The 19,830-nt window shown below is 59.1% G+C and overlaps 1 protein-coding gene across 1 annotated transcript in view; it reads right to left on the minus strand.

The window, feature by feature from the left end:
- Positions 1-1,037: 1,037 nt before the first annotated feature.
- QSOX2 (quiescin sulfhydryl oxidase 2) overlaps positions 1,038-19,830 on the minus strand; it is a 29,006-nt gene continuing 10,213 nt past the window's right edge. Inside the window, exons 2-12 of the mRNA XM_059926040.1 lie at positions 18,509-18,609; positions 16,890-16,938; positions 16,158-16,263; positions 15,932-16,022; positions 14,581-14,726; positions 13,231-13,365; positions 12,897-13,026; positions 10,767-10,889; positions 9,384-9,534; positions 5,611-5,799; positions 1,038-3,647 (exon numbers count right to left, since the gene is read on the minus strand). Coding sequence (XP_059782023.1) covers positions 3,103-3,647; positions 5,611-5,799; positions 9,384-9,534; positions 10,767-10,889; positions 12,897-13,026; positions 13,231-13,365; positions 14,581-14,726; positions 15,932-16,022; positions 16,158-16,263; positions 16,890-16,938; positions 18,509-18,609 — 1,766 coding nt within the window. The 3' untranslated portion in view covers positions 1,038-3,102. The remainder of the gene's footprint in view (positions 3,648-5,610; positions 5,800-9,383; positions 9,535-10,766; positions 10,890-12,896; positions 13,027-13,230; positions 13,366-14,580; positions 14,727-15,931; positions 16,023-16,157; positions 16,264-16,889; positions 16,939-18,508; positions 18,610-19,830) is intronic.

Genomic DNA, 19,830 nt, shown 5'->3' on the forward strand with positions numbered 1-19,830 from the left:
TGCCTGTGCCCTCTCTGGACGGGGGCACAGCCCGGCTGGGAAGGTGAATTCACAGAAACTGCAGCCAAGAGAACTCCCCTGAAGCCACACTCGACCACTGGAGGCCTCCCCACCCCAAAACAAGGTGGGGGGAGGCGGGAGAAGAAATCAAAATAGTTCACAGGGACTTCCCTGGTGGCGCAATGGTTAAGAATCCGCCTGCCAATGCAGGGGACATGGGTTTGAGCCCTGGTCCAAGAAGATCCCACATGCCGCGGAGCAACTAAGCCCGTGTGCCACAACTACTGAGTCTGTGCTCTGGAGCCCACGAGCCACAATTACTGAGCCCGTGCGCCACAACTACTGAGCCTGTGCTCCGGAGCCCTCAAGCCACAACTACTGAAGCCCGCGCGTCTAGAGCCCGTGCTCCGCAACGAGAAGCCACTGCAGTGAGAAGCCTGCGCACCGCAACGAAGAGTAGCCCCCGCTCGCCACAACTAGAGAAAGCCCGCGCACAGCAACGAAGACCCAACGCAGCCAAAAATAAATAAATAAATAAAAATCACTTAAAACATAGTTCAGAACCGGAGGCAGCATACCGGTGTTGGGGCAAAGCCGTGGGCATGAGGCACACCTGGTGGCCGACTGCGATGCTGGGCGTTCAGGCCTGGCGGGAGCGGGGTGGCCCAGGAGAGTGGTGCCCAGGGAAAGCCGAGGTCTGGCAGCTCCCTCACCTGGGCGGGCCTCTCTGGTGCCTTGTGAGCAGGATTTACACCCAGCGCAGTCACCACCCCGTGGGAGGAAGGGTGCTGTCCTGAGCCCACTCCGTCCAGCTCGGCTCCAAGAAGACCATCTATCATTTATCATCGATTTCCCATCTTTCACCTTCCCCCTGACCCTTGGGCCATCTTCCAAAAAGCCTCTGGTTCAATACAAGAAATTCTGGGATTTCAGACGTCCTGTCCATACACCCGAGAAGGGAGATGAGGCTTCGTCTGGCACTCCCGCCCGACACCGCATCCCTTACAGAGCTAGTTCTCACTTCAAAAGAATTACAATTTTTTCAAACATCGGATTTCTTTATTCTTAAAATGTGCACATTATAGTTTACTTAAATACAAAATGTTCATTTTCCTTGCAGGTAAGAAATTTCACCGACACTTCCATGTCCATTAGCTTCTTTTTAATCAAAATCCTTCCATTAAAAATAAATATACATTTAAATTACCGAACTATTATATTCATTAGTCTCAATACTTACAACTTTAGAAAACAGAACTTAACCCTTGCCTAGAGGGAGCGTCCAGTTCTGAGCAGCGACGGGACGCAGCGCCGTGGGCCACCTCGGCACGTCCTCTCCCTGCCCTACTGCCCCTCAAGCTGCAGTATTATTATAAACTGCGGAAGCCAGCATCGCCCTTCAACTAGGTTCTGTAAAGTACACAAGATGGTACACTTGCAAAATCACCCAGTTCCCACTGTCGAAAGAAACTTCCTTTAGGGGAGAAAAAGACATTCAATACAAACCAAAAGGCAGTTTAATTAACGGTTCTAAGTATTTCCCTTTGGGTTCTCTGTACATCTGCCCGGTTTTCAAGTTGAAAAGAAACAACAGGTGTCTTCAGTAACCCAGGCACACAACTTAGCCATGAAGACAAGCTCCTGGCTTTTAAAACACAAAGGCTTCCAGGGGTTAAAAAAGTGTCAAACAAGAAGAAACCTCTCACGGCACAGAAGTGAAGAGGAAGGGGCGGCTCAGGAGCTGGTTCCTGCCCAGAGGCCTCCAGACCACGCCTCCCACTGAAGGTGACCACGAAGCTAATGAGAGTTGTTCAAGGAATCAGCCGCCTATTCTCCCTAAGCTGCAACCGTCACATCAGCATTACATGGCCACATGGTCAATGGTACTTAGTAAACACACAACTGGAGTGTGGAACAGGCAGAGTGGGAAGCACTGTTACAACCATCACAGTCACACACAGACACACACACACACACACACACACGCACGCGCATGGATACATCTGAGCCTGTGAGACAAACCAACAAAGCCACAAAGGATCTCAAAGGAAATGTTCCCTGCCATAGTTTGTTGTTTCTTTGCTTACATTTTCAGAGGCAAATTTACTTCTAAATGTTTTGGGTTTTACAAATAATGTGTAAAAACCATTCAATGTTAGAAAATTAATCATCGAAGCCTGGGGCACTGGGGCACTGGGGCCCTGCACCAGGACCCGTGGTGAAACAGCTTCAGGCCAATGAAGTTTGGCCGAGACCACAGTCTGCCCCGGGCGCCACCGGCTCCCTCACACTGAGCCCTAGGTTCTCACGGGGACTTGCAGGTGCCAGAGGATGACGACACAGGACCGAGGGCGCCTCCAGAGATCCCGAAGGGCAGCCCCCTCCCCAAAGGCCCTCCCCTCCCACAGTGGACGCAGCCTAGGATTCGCTTACAGCCTCTGGTCACCAGATCAACAAGCACAGACAATGCCCCTGAAGACTAGAAGGGCACCACCCTGCCCCACAAACCCGCCGGCCCCCCTTCCCCTCCACACTCTCATCTCCACGTCTGCAGAGCCTGGGATGACTGACTAAGGGGGCTTCCCTACCCCAATCCTGAGCTGCCTTGGCGCCCTGGAGATGTTCTCTGGCTTCAAGGAGAAACCACCAAGCAGCTGAAAAGCACAAGCACGAGTGAATCACTGAGAACACTGGCTTCCAGGAGCAGCGGGAAGGGGAGGCGTCCGGAGGCCCCAGCAGGGGAGGGAAGGGCGTGAGTTTTCTCCAGATCCCAGAGCGAGGCCTTGCAGTCTAGCAACTCGAGGTGAAAGCGGGTGGGAAAGCTCTGCTCGTGGGGCCTGGCCTCCCCACTTCTGTTTTCAGACCTGGAAGAGTAAAAGCAGACAAGGCTTTCTGCTCTAGGATCTGTGAAAGGTGCCACCTGAGGGTCCCAGGAATGCAAACAGTCTCGCCACGTGCCGGGTGCGTCCCCTGCAGGGAGAGCACGTGGGGGAGCGGAAGGCGCCATCGAGGCGACGCCGGGTCTGACGCGTTGACCGAATCCCTGATCTGAAGATTAAAGCTGCAGGCTTTCTGAAGGCGGTTCCACGGTCTCGCCGCATCCTACACGGACGGGTGGTGATGCCTGACCTTCCACCGCTTGGACCGCACCCGGAAGAAGAAGCACATCACCATCAGGAACAAGGACGAGGCCACGTAGAGCACGACGCAGAGGCTCATGTCCAGGCTGGAGAAGCCCGTCCCCAGGAAGGCCGCCCCCGCCCCCGCCCCCCGGCGGCCCTCGGCCCCACTCAGACTCTCGAGCTTCACGTCCAGCCCCTGGTGCGACCTCTCTGACAGGCGAGGCCTGGGGGGCAGCACGCCGGGGGGACGGAGGCTCTCGGCACCTCGGCCTGCGGGCGGCTGCTCTGGGGAAGCGCGGCCCCCCGCCCGCTCCTCGCCCGTGGCCGGGCCGCCTTCACCGGTGTCTCCCAAGTCCGAGGAGTGCGTGTCCTCGAGGTTGTCGCTGCCGTAGTGCCGCTTCAAGAACAGCAGCACCTGGCCTTCGTTCCAGCTGCTCAGGCCCTTGATCTCCTCGTGGCAGGCCGGGCAGAGGTCCGGAGTGGGCCACGGAACCTTGGGGAACTTGGGGTCCTCACTCGGATGGCCTGTGAGGAGGAGGAAGGGCCACCGTGAAGAGGCCTTGTGGCCACCTGACCGCCCACCCCAGCGTCGCGGGCCCCCGTGCCTCCTGCCTGCCCACTACCGCCCTCTCCCTCCACCGCCTCCACTGCGACCGTCCAGTGGGGTCCAGACGACGCTCCCCTCCCACCCGCCCTCCCTGCACGGCTGCCCGCACGGCACCGCCGCGTCCCCCCTCACGCCCTCTGGCGGATTCCCGTCCACACTCAGGCACCACCACTCACCTGGCCAAACCCCGCCCCAAACACCCACACGGGCCGGGCAAGTTCCCAGCTCCACACCCTTGACCTCGCAGCCCTGCTCGAGGTGGGGGCACCTCCACTGTCCTCCCTTCAGCTGCTCCCTCAGCATGCGGACGGGCAGAGGGGACCCTGTCCCACGCCCGCCCTCCCTCCCTCCCTCCCGCTCGCTCCCTCCCTCCCTCGTTCAACACCCGCGGGCAGAGCGCTGCCTGGGCTGTCAGCCAACGACGGGGGGTGGGGGGGCAAGACCTCGAGGCAGAGCCATGAAGCCCCCGCACTCGCAGCTGCACTTCCAAACTCCTGTCTCTCGTCCACTTGCGACGTGGTGACAGCCCCGGACCCCCGGCTCCCGCAGGCCCCGCTCACAGCAAGCGTGGCCCGTGGCTCCCCGGGCGTCTGGAACTCGCCGACCTGACTTGGGGCCGCCTCGCCGCCTCAGAGTGCTTCCGGAAGCACACGTGAAGGGAGTCAGCCAGTCTGCGGGCCTCCGGACTCGGCGGAGGTGCCCCGCTCCGGCCCGCTCACCCTGCTCACGAAAGGCCGCGCTGGGCAGAAGCTGGAGGGCAACGCACACCACTCAGGGCCTGGGCGCGCCCCTTGGGATCTGTGTCCAGCGGGGGGGTTTGGATTCACAGCCCGAGGTGGGAGGAGATGCCAGAGTGTGTCCGGCGCAGCACTGCACGGACCTCAACCCAGAGGCCGGAGGCGGGACCGAGGGCGCTGGGGGGGACACGCGGGGTCTAAGGAGCCACACGACCACACGCGCCTTTCTGGCGCTGCATCTCATGGGGCACAAGGCGGCGCCCGGACACGGCAGCCTGGCCAGAGCCTCGCCGGCTGCTCTGGGGCTGAGCGCTGCCGGGACGGGGTCACCACGCGGCCCCTGAGAGGGCGGGCGGGCTGGCACCCTGGACGTGGAGCCGTGTGTACCAGCGCCACAGCGGAAGTGCCTTCACCTGCAGCCGTAGGGGAAGGACAAACCCGGCCAACACGAGGGGCCGCGGCCATGTGACTGGAGCCGCAGCGGTCAGCTCCGAGTCCAAAGAAAAACCAATTCTCTTTAGTGCTTTAGCTGTAAGATGTTTTTATAATACAGTGGATTAAATAAAAACCAATAGTTTAGTGGCATTTTCTATTCATCTCTATTAAGATTTATTTCTCAGTGGATTATTTTTAAGCCTAATTTTAATCTACCATTGATTTAGGAACAGTTTGAACTACTTAACTCTGAGAAAATACATGCGCCCTAGTTTTTTAAACAAAACCACCCTGAGGAGCTTGGTCTACGGTCTGAGAGCAGGTTTTAACGACGCTAAAGTTCTCCTTACTGAAAATTAATTATATTCCAAGTCTTCCCCTGTCGAATTTACTCAGGGGCCTAGCGGGCTACCGAGCGGGAAAGCCGCCTCCATTTCCATGCAGCCCAGGAGCCCTGCAGTGAGAGAACAATCTGGAAAGCCAGGGACTGGCAGCTGGGAATGGCTGTTGTCTCTGGCAGCTCCCTGGCCAATGTCACCAGGAAACTGACATCTGGTCAGGGCAGACGACCCGGCCATGAGCCCCGCGGGCAGGCAGGCTGGCACGAGGCGGGCAGGCAGAGTGGCGGCAAAGCTCAGGTGCCGTCCCCGCCGCCCACAGCTCGGGCTTCGCGCCCAGGCACGGGCCACGCGGACTGGCTTCTGCTCACCTGCCAAGCGGCTGTTGACCACGTTATGCTTCTTCCAAAGCCAGAGAATTGCCTGGTCCGGGGTTTTCACAGAATCCATCGATTCTTTAGCCATTTCCTCAAAATGCTCACCGCATTCCTTACACCCAAAGAAGACGTGAACGTACCTCCTGATGGTCTGCAGCACCGCCTGGGGGTCGTCTTCAAAACCTGCGGAGGGAGCAAAGCGTGTCGGACTATTTCCACTAGAACCGCAGGGCCTGGGGTGGCATCGGGGGGGCCAGGGACGAGCTGAGTGCCTGACACGGGCCATGGGCCAGCCCCCTGGGTCCTCGCATGGACACGGGAAGAAACCAGCTCCTTCCCAGACGCCCATCGCGACCGCAAGATGGCTGCTTGCTGCCTCGACACTGCGCCAGACGCGCGCACCCCAAGAGCAGACGGCCGCCTGTGTCCAGCTGCCGGAGCCACTCCAGGACGTGCGCTGGCCCTCAGGAGAACGAGCCAGAGGCCTGGAGCTATTAGGTCTGCCAGGAGCCCCTAGCCCCACGCCCAGAGGTCCGGGCCTGCCCCAGGCCTGAGTCCCATGTGCAACTTTTCCTGCCCTACAAGCAACCCCAGAGGCTTGTGCCGGGGCCGTGGCAGCCACTCATTCGAAATTTGCAGTTGTTTTGCTTTGAAATCCTTGCGAAACACAAGCCCGAATATGAAGCAGGCCTTAGGAAGAGCCTCCGGGCTTGCTGCCAGCCCCGCCCTGTGGTGGATCTTCCACGAAAGGGGCAGCGACGGTCACGGGCTGGTCGGCTGCTGGGGCTCCCTCTGGGAGCGACAGGGTGGCAGGCTGGTGAAGGTCTGCACTCTTTCAAAGAGGCCGAGCCTCTCCGTGTGAGGAAACCCTCCAGCATCTACCAGCCACACAGACGGTTTTCACCACCGGGTGTAAACACAGACCCTAACAGGAGGACGTGGGTGCCGAGTAAAGGCCCTAGGAGTGAGGGGCACGACGTCTGAAGAAAGCAATCCCCCCAAGAGCAGGATAACGCAGCCTGCAGTGCGCTGAAAGGAGGACCCCTGAGGACGGCAGAGGGGCAGCAGCACAGGGCTGGACCAGAGTCCTGTCCAGACAACTAATACAGGGGATTGGGCGTACGAATAAGAGACTGTGAGATTACAACAGATTACATGTCAGCATTAAAAGAAATCCAGCAAAATAATTGGGAAAAAAAAAGACATGGTTTTGGAGACTGAGTCCGTCTTAACAGCAGGCCCTCACGAGCGACCTCTCTCTGTGGCCGGAGCGGTCCTGACGCTTGTCCCCACGGCCCGGGAAGCTGGCCCCACCCGGAGAGCCCTCGTGGGCCGTCAGCCTCAGCAGGCCTGCTCGTATCACTCAGAGGAGGCCCGAAGCCGCACCCCGCCACCTGCCCCTGGCTCCCAGTGTTTCCCAGGGCGGCCGGGGGGGGGGGGGGTGCACCCAGCCCTGAGGCCACGTGCACACACGGAGCCCTCCCTGTCGGCCGGTGCTACTCTCCCAGCCGCGGGCCTCTGGCTGACATCTGCCGCACCCGGCGGGGTAATCCTCCTTCCCGCGTCCCCCACCGAACCGCTGCATACTCGGGCCACCCTAATCTTTAAAGTGGGCAAGAACCATAAACCCCTACCTGTGGGGGATTAGAGGCCGCGGCAGGCTTTTAGTCGATGGGGTTTAAGCATGCAGTAAGGAGAGGAAAGACCTTCCAAGACATAATCCGGGTCTCGGTCTGACCCAATTCCTTCGGCGTGACACAGGCCCCTCGGATATTGCTGCAATTCACGCGACGAAGAGAAAGAACGCTCAAGATCTCTTTGTATGTTCTGTCATCCTGCTGCCCTCACTCTGCCGGCATCGGTTCTGCAGGATTTTATAGAGCGTCCCGGTGATGACCTCCTCCCTGCTGTCCCCACCGCCTTCAACGTGTCTCCCTGTTCTCAGCAGAACTTTCCCCACAACTGAGGCTCACGTCTCAGACGTGGGCTCCCACGCCGCGGCCGGCGTCCCGCCAGGCAGCGCTGAGGCTCTGATCTCACTTGCTGTAGGGCTCCCGCGCTTTCTCCTGAACACACCCTACGTGTTCTTCTGTGTGATTCTTAAGAGAATTTTCGATTGAAAGCCCACCTCTCCCACTAGACGCCGGAGGAGTAGAAATCTAACGTCACCTGGAGCAGAGCCGGGGGTGGTAGAGATGTCTGAAGATGCCACATGCCCCTCTGCTGCTTCTCCCCGACAGGTGGCCTCTATCTCCCCACCATGAACCTGGGCTGGATGAGACCTGTCTGAGCAACAGGCTGTGGCGGAAGTGATGCCCAGACCCCAAGGCCCCTCCCGGATGTGGCGATGCCCCGTGGGGAGCTGGTGCCACCCGGGAGCCCGACCTTCTGAGTCGAGACCAGTCAGCTGCCGCCAGCTGAGCGAGGCCGCAGCTGAGCCCGTCCAAAGAGCCGAGCCCCAGAGCCATGAGCAAAAACCTGGTGGTTGTTTAAGCCACGGCGTCTGGGGTTCGTTTGTTACACAGCAAAAGGTAACTCTTAAAAGAATTTTACAATTTTACTGGAAAGAACATTGGACGGTGGGGGTCCCGAGACTTCACTTTGACTTAACACAGACGTCAGTGAACCTGAATGATTAAAAAAACGAAACTAGGACTTCCCTGGTGGCGCAGTGGTTAAGAATCCGCCTGCCGATGCAGGGGACACAGGTTCGAGTCCTGGTCCAGGAAGATCCCACATGCCGTGGAGCAACTAAGCCCGTGCACCACAACTACTGAGCCTGCGCTCTAGAGCCCACGAGCCACAACTACTGAGCTCGCGTGCCACAACTACTGAAGCCTGCACGCCTAGAGCCCGTGCTCTGCAACAAGAGAAGCCACCGCAATGAGAAGCCCACGCACTGCAACGAAGAGTAGCCCCCGCTCGCCGCAACTAGAGAAAGCCCGCATGCAGCAACGAAGACCCAACGCAGCCAATAAATAAATAAATAAATAATAAAATAAAATAAAATAAAAAACTAAAAGCAGATATTCCCATGGCTGCCAGGGGCCTGCTTAAACTGAGAGGCATACACACAACACAGTCCAGAGAGGATCCAAAAATCCAACACGTTTTTTAGCGCTTTGTGTGGGATATAAACGTGGTCCCACCTCCTGCAGCCACGTCTGTGTCATCCCCTCCCCTCGTGGGCTTAGTGGCTCACTTCTAACAAACGAACATGGCAGAGGTGACGGACTTCACACCACCGAGGGCCCCGATGAAGCCGGCTGCCTATGGGGAGGCCACACGGTGAGGAAGGATAGCCCCCCATGTGGGGCGCAAGCGTGGGGAGGGCGTCTCTTCCCCACCGTCCCGGGCCAGCACTCTGCGCCCAGGGTCTGGGAGACCTGAAGCCGAAGGCCCTGGTCAGGCCACACCTGAGCGCCCGCCCCACAGACGCCGTGAGATAAGGAGTGTGCGCTGCTCCAGGTGACTTGTTGGAAACAACAGGTAACCATGCGCTTCTCCAAATGTGTTTCATTTACTCTCCTGTTCTTTAAAGCAAAGAAAGAGGTGCTGACACCGAGAGGCGTTCCTGGGCAGCGCTCCCTCACCCCGCCCATGACTCATGTCCCAAGGGTCAGCCAGGCACTGGTCGTGAGGGAAGAGGGTGGGGGCGTGGACCCCGGGCACCCTGAAGGCGCGTTACCCTCTGCATGAGCTTGGGACGGCTCCGGCAGGCAGAAGCGCAGCACCTGTGTCGGGTGGCCCAGGTGGAGACAGCTCACCTGTGCCGTCCAGCGCTTCTGGATGGGTCCCAGCTCGAACAGTCAAAGTGTGGAACAACTGCCACAGAGAGCACGTGTAGCCCCTCAGCTCTGGTCGGCTTCCTTGACATCCAACCCACTTTATGTGATTAGTAAGGAATATTCCAGAAATCTGGGGGGGGGGGGTTAGAAAAAAAATAAGAGATAATTGAATTGTTAAAATTAAAAACAGTTGGTGGCAGACTTCCCTGGTGGCGCAGTGGTTAGGAATCCGCCTGCCAAAGCAGGGGACACAGGTTCAAGCCCTGGTCGGGGAAGATCCCACATGCCGCAGAGCAACTAAGCCCGTGAGCCACAACTACTGAGCCTGCGCTCTAGAGCCCGTGAGCCACAACTACTGAAGCCCGCACACCTAGAGCCCAGTAGCGGCAACTGGAGAAAGCCACGTGCTGCAATGAAGACCCACCACAGCCAAAAAAAAAAAAAAAAGTTGGTGAATGTCCTCAGTCTTGATTGGGCAGTGGGTTACACAGGAAGCACGTCTCTCAAAACTTCAACTGTACATCTCACCATGTGTAAATTTAAATCCAATAACGAATAAATGAGAAGAAAAAAAAGTGTCTCTTTTACTAAAGGAGTTCTCAAAATATGGAACCGTGGCCCGTTCTTTTCCAGTCTTTGAGGAGAAGGGAAGAGTTCACCTGTGCCCTGACAAAGCAGCACTAGGAAGCATGAAAGACACCCATCTTTTTTTAAAATCAGAATTAGTTACCAGGAGATTTACAGGAGAAGACTAATAACAAAAACATTCAATTGCCAGGCAATCCTCCTCCTGAATGAACAGGATCTTCACTTCACACGCAGTGAGCCGAAGGCCGAGGGGCTGCGAACTGCACTCTGCGGGCACCCCGGCCCCTCGGTCCCCACGGGCGACTGCACAGGCCCGGCCCCTGCGGGTCTGAGCCCCTGCTCTCGGCCGCCTTCCCCGTCACACGGCTCAGGTCCCGTGGAGCAGAGGCCAAGGCTAGAAACCGGCACCCACAGGGCTGCTGGAATCAGAGCCCAGGGAGCCTACGCCGTGGAGCCTGTGGCCGCAGACGCCGGCCCAAGACCCTGGCCGCACGCCCGGCCTGCACGGCAGCTCGACCCATCGCCTTTATTCACTACTGCTTTAGGTGTGAAATCTAGATGAGTTTACTAAAAATTAAAACAGAAAACAAACCCTAATGATACACTGCCTGACAAAACCCCCGTCGTCTCGGTCGGCCGTCTGTCCCAGACCCAGGCAGAGGTAGCTGGAGGTTGCTGTGGAAACCGGGCGGCAGAACCGGGGAGGGAGACTGGCGGCGCATCGGCCGAGGGCAGGTGCGGGGTCCCCCAAGCTCCTCGAAGGGGCTGCCTCACCCGCATCTTGTTGTTGACCAGGTCGAGGACGGCGTCGTAGGGGATCCTGTCCAGGGGCAGGCTGGCCAGCCACTCCTGCAGTGTCTCCAGCAGCTTCCTGACCGGCGGCCGCCCGGGGAACAGCTGAGCAGGGAAGACCACACTCAGGGACCGGTCGGGAAGCGCCCTCCACGGCGTGGCCTCCCAGGGGCGGAGACCAGGCCTGCCCTGACCTGGACCCACCAGCTGGAGGGAGGAAGTGTCTCCAATCCACCCAGGCTCTGACCGGAGAACAGGGGTGGGGGGTTTCTGGAGGAACTAGTTTCCCCAGAACACAGACGAGGGGGAAACCCGCACTGGGCCCCATTCCTGCAGCTCCACAGCCGCCCAGCACCCGGGACACAGCCGCTCGTCCTCACGCCCGGCGGCCACTTCACGACGCCGACCACACGGCCGCTGGGGGCCTTATTTATCACGTTGTCAAGGGCTTGTGGGCCTTTCTGAAATCACTGCCTACTCATTCCATGCTCCTCACGGTAATGCACGCTAATCCCGCCCGCTGTCCTTACACACCCTCGCCTCCCCCTCTGCCATCTCTGACTGTCAGACTATTTGGAAAAGGTATGCACACCCCTGAGGCTTCCACGCAAACAAGTGCCATCGCTGTTTAACTACACGTCGACACTCAGGCCACGCTGGCGGCCCGGGAAGCCTCGAGTGCAAGGATCCCAGCGGTCCTGCAGTCCTTCTGTGGGGAGCTTCGATTAGATGCTGCCAATGAAATGTGCACATTCAAGGCTGAAAGAGCTCTTAGAAACCTGGGCTGAGGCCTTGCTAACAACGGTGCTGAGACAGATGTGGGTGCCCCAGCTGCAGAAACATCGCATCTTCAACTCTGCAAAATCTGGGTTTTTCCAACGTTGCTTACAGAGCACCATTACCAACTGACCAGCATTTAAAGTTTAAGTAAAGGGTAGAAAAACTATTGAGAGTAACTTATGCTGATCTGACTCCCAGGCTCTGCCCACGTGTGGAGCCCTCCAGCACGACACGGGACTGGAACGGGGACGAAGACCGCGAGGCACGTGCGGAGCAAGACCCCCGCCCGACGTGGACGGGCAGGCGGGACGCGCGTAAGGGGCGGGGACAGCGGGAGGGCTCTGACCTCTGCGGGCGCAGCGTGAGAACTGTCTAAACAGTTTCCGTTTATTCATTTGAAACAAATCAGGTGACTCATTATTCCCTTAAACGTAAATCCTACCTCCTGAGTTTCTTCAAAGATCTTACAACGTGAGTAAACTCTGACCAGCGGAAGCGCTGGCTGTGAAGCACCTTGTCAGGGACGCACACGGCACACGGCACACGGCACACGCGTGGCAAGGGAAACCTTTCGGAACTAAGCTTATCTCTCAGGTAACAACAGGTGCTATGAAGGTGGCCTCTGGAAGCAGACTTCTCCGGAGGCAGCAGCGGCAGCCAGCGCAAGACCAAAGGTGACTAATGGCGGGCCGGGCGTGTCTAGGGCCTGGGCTATCTCAGAGGTCAGAGAGCAGAAGGGCCACGGCCAGGGCTGCTGGGCCAACAGAACAGGGGCCCAGGTCCATCCCCGGGGAAGAGGGATGACCGACTGCTCCAACCTCTGCCCAGCGCAGGGGCTCTGGGCCCAGAAAAAGACCACAAGCCTGGACGTTCAGTGCTGGAGCCAAGAGTTCTCGGCAGGAACGTAACCCCGCCGGCCGCTGCCCGCTAAACGTGAGCTGACACAGCAGCCGCCACGTGCCCCACCCCCAGGGCCCACCCGCCACCCGCCACCCGCCAGGACACCGCCGTCTCCCTGCCCGGAGGCCCGCCCTCCCCACCTCTCCTCCCAGCTCCCCGACGCACAGGCCTCCCGCCCACTCCCACTCACTCCCCGCTCGTCCTGCTGGCCCTCAGGCCTTCCCCGGGCACCGCTCGCCCCCCCGCCCCCCAGCAGGCAGGGCCCTGCAGTCCCCGCCCCCCGCCGCCGAGCGCCTCCTCGCGGCCAGGAGCTCTGTGCCCCGCAGGCCCCCGGCACACGGCAGGCGTCTGGGTGAGTGGAGGACGGGCGAGGTCGCGTGGTCAAGCCCAGGCTGGCCCGTGGCCCCCCGCCCGGGCCAGACGCCCATGCACCTTGGCCAGGACGGTGACGAAGTCCTTGAGTGTCTTCAGCTCGGCCCCGGCCAGGGACCTGCGGGCGGCCAGCTCCACCCTCAGGAGGTGGTGCAGCCCCGATTCCAGGTCAGCCGCGTACAGCTTCGACCTGGGAGGAAACGCTACAAGGTCAGCGTGGGCGCCTCTCTCTTCACATAGGTTCCCGCGTGCTGGCTCCTACCCCAGGGGGACGCCACCCGGGGAGACAACGCGGAGAATCCCCGAGCGCCGGCAGGCGGCCGGCGGGCTTCTGAACGAGCCGCCCTGCAGTGACCCCCGGACCCCAGGCACACACTCCCGCAGCTTCGCTCACCTGTCAAACTCCCTCCAAACCACGGCTTCAGAGCTGTCTTCTTTGCTTGGTTTTTCAGGCAATGAAAGCGATTTCTTCCTCACATCCGGCAATGACTTCAAATAAGAGGAGAAAAACGATCGGAGAGGCTTCCCGCTGCGAGAAAGGGGAGGGCAGGGCGTGGGCTCAGAGGCGGGCTTCGGCGGCCTGGCCCCCGTCCACAGGCGCCTTGTGGCCCCAGGCTCAGAGCAGCCCTCCCTCCGTAACTCCGGGGTGACGTGCACCACCCAGCCCAGCCGTCCTCTGGGCATCTACTGCAGGTATCTTGGGCGGGGCGGGATGGTGGCAAAGCCTGGGCCTCGGGGAGCTGGCCCCCCACCTGAGAACACAACATCCCCACCGAACAAAACTGAATCGTAGTACTACTACGCTGGTTTGAGCATCTGCCAAGATCAGCTTTATCCAAACTGTGGTTTCGACATCCTCTGCCCACAGGCTGCCAGCTCCGCGTGGGGCGTCCGGAGTCGGGCGGGAGGGGTAAGGAGCGCCCGGCCCCTCCTCACAGCCCGGTGGCTCCTGAGCACTGCGGAGTGGCCCCTCCACCGGCGGGGAGTGGAGGGCTGTGAGGCTGTTACTGTGCCCTCCCCAGGTAGCTCAGGAGTCCCCCAAAGGGTCCAGAGCTTATTTTCGTTCCCCAAAGGAGAACGCAGCAGTTATTGGTAAAAATATCAACGTCATTTTATGTTGAGGTTGTACACATGACACTTTGAATGTAAAACGAGCTTTTTTCTCCGAAACAAGATGGTAGTTTGTTCAAGGAAGGTCTGCTGCAGGGCCGGGCGCCCTAGGTAAGACCTCCTGGCTTACCCTGAATTCCATTTTTTTTAAAGACTAGAAAATACACCCAAGGAACTACAGCGTGCTTGAGGCTCCTGGGGGCGGCGCCCTCGGTGCCCCAGCTAAACTTCCCAGAGGCTGAGACAGGAGCCCCGAGGGAGGAAAGCGCCCGCCTTCTCGCCGCTGTGTCCACACGCGGTGCCTCGCCAAGAGCTCCGGGGACGCGGGTGAGGCTGGCCTGGGGCCTCTGGCCTGAGGCTGGGGGGCCGGGCAGGCAGCTCACCTCCCCACCTGTGACGCTCTCCCAGCCTCGACTCAACTTGCTTCCTCTTCAGCCGAGCTTATCTTACGGGTGTGCAGGCACCCAGCGCAGAGGCAAGCGGCATTTTGATGACGGTGCTGCTGGTGTCAGCAAGGTGAGCGCCGTGCGGGGCCTGCGGCAGGTCTCCCCCACCGCCCCACACACCGGTGAGAGCCCAGGGGCTGGGGGTGTCGGTGGCGTCACAAACATTCCTGAAGCCAGACTCTACTTACACGGTAACTAATCCGTGGGACCCGTTTGGGTAAATCAAGTAACACGAGGGGACAGAAGAAACACCGAGCTTCTGCAGAAAGGCTTTATCCCAGCCCAGCGCTCTCTTCACCTCGATGTTCTCGTAGGGAATCAGGTCTAAGATCACCTGGGCAACGAGAAAGTACGGTCACCCTCGCTGCGGGCGGCAGGGTCCTCCGGAAGCGGAACTGACGAACGCAGTCTCCTACAGCCTCGTGGCTCACCCCCTCTCAGCCAGGCCACCGACATCCCTGCTCTGTGGCACCGTCAGGCCCCCGACTGTCGCGCGGGCAGGGACCACCGCCTCCTCCCCGTGCAGACCGTCAGCGGGGTCCATGCTGTGCTCCTCACGCACCCTCCGAGGCCCACCGTCGTCAGACAGGGACGGTCACCCCCACGCGAGTTGGGGCCGCGCCCCGGCCTCCAGCTTCCCCTCCACCCTCGGGGCCTGCGTTGGGAGGCTGACAGCGCCCCCGGTCGGCCGTTCCTCCCTCCAGAGCTGCCCGGTCCAGGGCTGCTGAGGCTGAAGGCACAGTGGTGGGGGGCAGTGGCAGGGGGACCCCCGGGTGGCATCTCAGGAGCTAGAAGAGTGTGAAAGACGAACAGCAAGCCCCGGGCGTGCCACCCGGACAGTTGGGGGCAGAACCACCTCTCTCTCAGGAGCGACAGAGCCGTGTCCCAACCAGGGGCCTCGGCCGGCAGCCAAAGCCCCACTGGGACCACCACACTTCCTTCCCAGAGCCCCGATCTCGGAAGAACAGGCGGGAGGCCAGCAGAGGGGGAGAAACATGGCACCCGGGGCTAAGTTCCGGAGTGAGGTGTCTTCTCTCATCCCTAGGAGACCTTGGGGTAAAGAATCCCTGTCCTCCAGCCCGGCTTCTGGCACCTGGATTTTACTGAGACTTTGCCAAAGGCAAGGGCTTCAGACCCACACGTGTGAAGTGATAATAAAGCAAAGATTCACGATAGAAACACTATTTTACAGAATCTGGGATTTGGCAAAAAAGTTGCGAGTTCAGAATACAGCAAAGAAAAAATCTTGATCATAACGCCTAGGAAAGAGAGAATGCCCTCAGGGAAGACGCGCGTCCTGAGGGCCAGGTCTGCCCTGAGTCCCTCCTGGCCCCCCAACCCAGAGGACCAGGCTGCACTCGGGAGCTGCTTCCTCTCCCCTTGGAGGCAGACCCTCGCCCCAACAGTCTTCTCTGTAACCAGTGCGTCTGCTGAATAACACAAACGCCAATTCCGAGAATACAACAGATCAGGCGATGAAGTTACTGTCACACAGGAATCTGATCACAGACCCGACACTGGAAGAGGCGCAGACAGTACCTCACGTCCAACGTAGGAGCTGTTGCTTTCAAATAAGACAGCCACGTAACGGCCACCGCTGTTGTCAATGAGAGAAAGAACGTCCCTGGGCCTTTTAAGAGGAAAAGAGGCTTTTAGTGCTTTCAAGGCCGTCGTAGACCAGTGCCCACGTCACTTAACGCAAGTCTCTACTTTACGAAATTAAACTCAGCTTGCAGCGTGCCACCTTTTCTACAGCACTACGCACCGAATGGGGTTCAGAGACGGGCACCCGGGAGGCCTGCCTTCGTCCGTGTGGCTCTGCAGGAAGTCGATCATCGTGTGCCTCACCGTCTGCGGCTCTCTGTCTGGCCCTGCAGGGCGGGACCCACCGTCACGGCCGCGTCTGCCTGCCGAGCGCCCGTCCCACCCCAGGGCCCCGACGGTGCGAGCGCACACGGCCGTGGATTCACATGCCGGGAGGCCTCTCAGCAACCAGTGTGGGAATCGGTGAGCTCCAGGGACACACGGCCACGGGGGGGCGCCCCCCCCCACGCACGCACACGCGCACACACGCACGCGGCGTGGAGACAGAGGCCACAGGCACGCGTCCATCTATACCAAGTTCAGAGGCAGGCAGGCTGCCCTCACTGTGGGCTCCCGGGGGGAGTTGGGGGGGATCACTGACAAAAATTCATCGGGGTGCCCTTGTGATGTGTACACTTTTCAAACTCTTCTTTTTTCCAGAAAAGTTTACTTAAGAAAATAAATTTCACCACCATATTTGCCAAGGAAGGCAAAGCACAGAAGAAAGAATTCTCGCTGAAACTAGGACCGTTTTTACCCTTACAGGAAAGAAAGGGCCAATGGTGCCGAGGTAAACGTGCCAAAGCCGGGGTGAGGGCCAGACCCATCCGGGGCGTGTTCTAGTCTCACTTGAATAGATTTGTCTAAGAGGGAAGGAATCTAGGACAGTAGAACAGAACACTTAGGTCCTTACCTTTAAAATCTTCTCCAGTTGTAAAGTCTTTTGCAAATGCTTTAAAATACTAAGAAGAAAAACATAGAACAAATAAGAAACAGCCTTGCCTGGCGTCTGTGTAAACGTTTAATCTTTAAGCAACAAAACGACCATCATCCTTGAGAGCTTTCGTCCCTCTTCTCCAGAAACTTTACGTTGACTGATGACGAACCACATTTCTATGTGTTTCTGTGGATGATAGTGTTTCCCTCCAGATTCACGAGTGGCTGCTCAGTACCAACCGGAACCCCGCTGTCTACATTTTCTGCCCCAACAGGGCTGGAACTATGGCTGACGGCACGTCCCCTAAAGGCTCCTGGTGCTAGATATTCACGGAACGTCCGCTCAACGACACAAAAACTCCTAGGGACGAGGGCAGGCACTATGTCAAGTGTCTTTGAGCAGAACAAAAGGATTTTACATCAAACTTAAAAACCTTCTTCGTTAAAAGACACAGTAAGGACAGTGGCAATAGTGACAGGCTGGGTGCTGACACCCCCGGACACGCATAGCTGAAGGAGGGCGAGTGTCGGGAAGACACAGGGCTCCCGTACGTCAGTCAGAAAAGCACGCGCGGGAGAGGAAAACGGGCAAATGACACCAGCAGACAGGGCCACCCGTGGGGCAGTGATCACTCCCTGTCACCCGTCAGCAGGGAAGGCCCAGCACCGCATTCCAGGCCGGCGCCAGGCGGCACAGGACACACACGTGAGTGCCCACGGCAGCTCAGGGCCCGCGGCGGTAAACCGCGCTGCCAGCGGACCCCAGCCCCAGCCGGTGTGCGGGTGATTCTAGCAACGTCCTGTTAGGAAAAAGAGGAGGCCCGAAGCTCACACACAGCACATAGAGCCCTGTGTGTAAAGCTGAAACAAATTAAGACAGGAAAATAGAACAGGAACACGTTTTGGCACGGGGCTCAAGGGGAGGGTGACTCTGGTGGGGCTGGGGCACCAGGCCGACCAGTGGGCGCGGCCCAGCCAGGCGACGGATGCGCGGCTGTCACCAGGTCAACACTTAGGGGACGCTGCGCCACAGAGAGCATGGGATGTGAGGGCTGAGAGGCAGGGGGGCCTCCAAGCTTCTCAGAGGTCACTTCCAAAAGCTCAGCTTTTCCCCCCGAGATGTCAAGTCATCGTGATGCGCTCGTGTGCAGGCGAGGGACCGCACACGTGCGCACACAGACCTGGGTCCGCTTCTCAGCTTCCAGCCCGCCCCCTAGTGGGAGAGACAGGGACAGGCCTGTCGGAGGGACAGCCGTGCCAGGCACACGGCCGGGCAGGCCGGGCACACGCCGGCACCCAGACCCATCGCCGCGTGTCGACGGCTGGAGGCCTCAGACCGGCTCTCAGGGCAGCTCCCGGCCGCTCCCCCACCTGCAGGCCTCACCCCCCTCCCCTCGCTGGGTGTCAGCAGGAGCTGCGGGTACAGTCCCAGCACGACACGGGCAACCCAACGGGGTGGAACGAGAGGTGACCCTCTGCAAACAGAATCCCCGCTACGTTTCAAGACGCCCGCCCCAAATGCTGAAAATGCAGGGATTACATAGGTGGTGGGTTTCAACTGAAAGCCGCCGCCACGAGGACGGAGGAGGTGCTCACCCGGAAGGTGGGGTAGAAGTGGATCTCGTAGGCGCGGCACACCTCGTGGTTCTTCTCTTCCGCACAGTCCAGGGCGGCGACTCGGATGGCAGCGGCCCAGTCTGAAAAGCAGGAGTGAGACCGTCAGTGCGGCCCCGTCCCCACGGTCCACCCAGGCCCGCAGCCTCGCGGGCCGTCCCGCAAGCCCGTCCACCCTCGGGACAGTCCTGAGCTGAGCTGAGAAAGAGGACGGGACCCTCATCGCTGACGGCGACACGGCAAAGCGCTGTTTGCCGAACCTGCAAATCGCCCCGCAGCCTCCTCGGTCTCCGAATTAAACGACCCCGAGACGGATGAGAGCGCCGGGAACGGAGGGCTGTCATCAGCCCGTGGCCGGCCCTCCGTCAGGGACACCGGGACAGCGTTTACAGTTTAACTGGACGCACGTGGTCCAGGCCGTTTAGCCAGAGCGTTCCCGCGTACTCACTCGAACGAGAGGAAAGGCCGGCAGCGTCTGGCCACCGGTCTTTCAGGCCAAAGACACAGCCGTGTGCAAACACGAAGGAAGTGGTTCCGAATGCTTTCCCCGAGGCCCTTCCCACACCCTCAGACACTGCTGCCGTTCTTGGGAGTAGAAAAGGAGCAGTTTTAAATATTTTTTTTCCTACCTTTAATATCAACACTTAACCAGCTCACAGTTGAGTCGTTTCACTCAAACCCTGAGCCCCTTCCCAACTGTGCCAAGTGGGCCGCCGCCAGCCAGTCGTTTCGACATAACCGACCACGCGCCTCCCAAAGGGAAGAGCTTCTTTCCCAGCACAAGCGTCCTCCCAGCACCACACCAACTCAGACCAACATGCTTCAACAGCAACAAACATCTGGTCGGGAGTCCAATCTTCCTAATTGTCCCATTTTTGCTTACTTTGTTTAAATCGCGTCCAAACAAGGCCTGTCTTCTACACCCGCGGTCTCCCACCATCTGGATTTTGTGACTGCCCCCTGCCCCCGGGTTTTCTGTAAACATGCGGACCTAGATCTCAGCTTTGGTGGAGGCCAGTTCCCAGGTGGTGTGGCATTCTTCCAACAGGAGATGGGTGACCTTTGGCTGCCTTCCTTCTTACTGACACCCCCCCTCCCCCCGCCCAACACTTTAATTCCCGAGGGCTGCAGGCCAGACGTCGGGCGGGGGCAGTCTGTACAGACGAAGCTGCGCCCTGGAGACCCCGAGGCGCGGCTCACCCAGCGGTAAGGGCGGAGCTCGTCCCTTTGGTCACCAGCTTCCAAGGAGCGGTCTCCCCAACATCCTCCAGTGAGGTTTTCCCTTTAAAGATTTGCTCCCTTTC

Source organism: Balaenoptera ricei, chromosome 6, assembly GCF_028023285.1.
Source record: "Balaenoptera ricei isolate mBalRic1 chromosome 6, mBalRic1.hap2, whole genome shotgun sequence".
NCBI classification, from domain to species: Eukaryota; Metazoa; Chordata; class Mammalia; order Artiodactyla; family Balaenopteridae; genus Balaenoptera; species Balaenoptera ricei.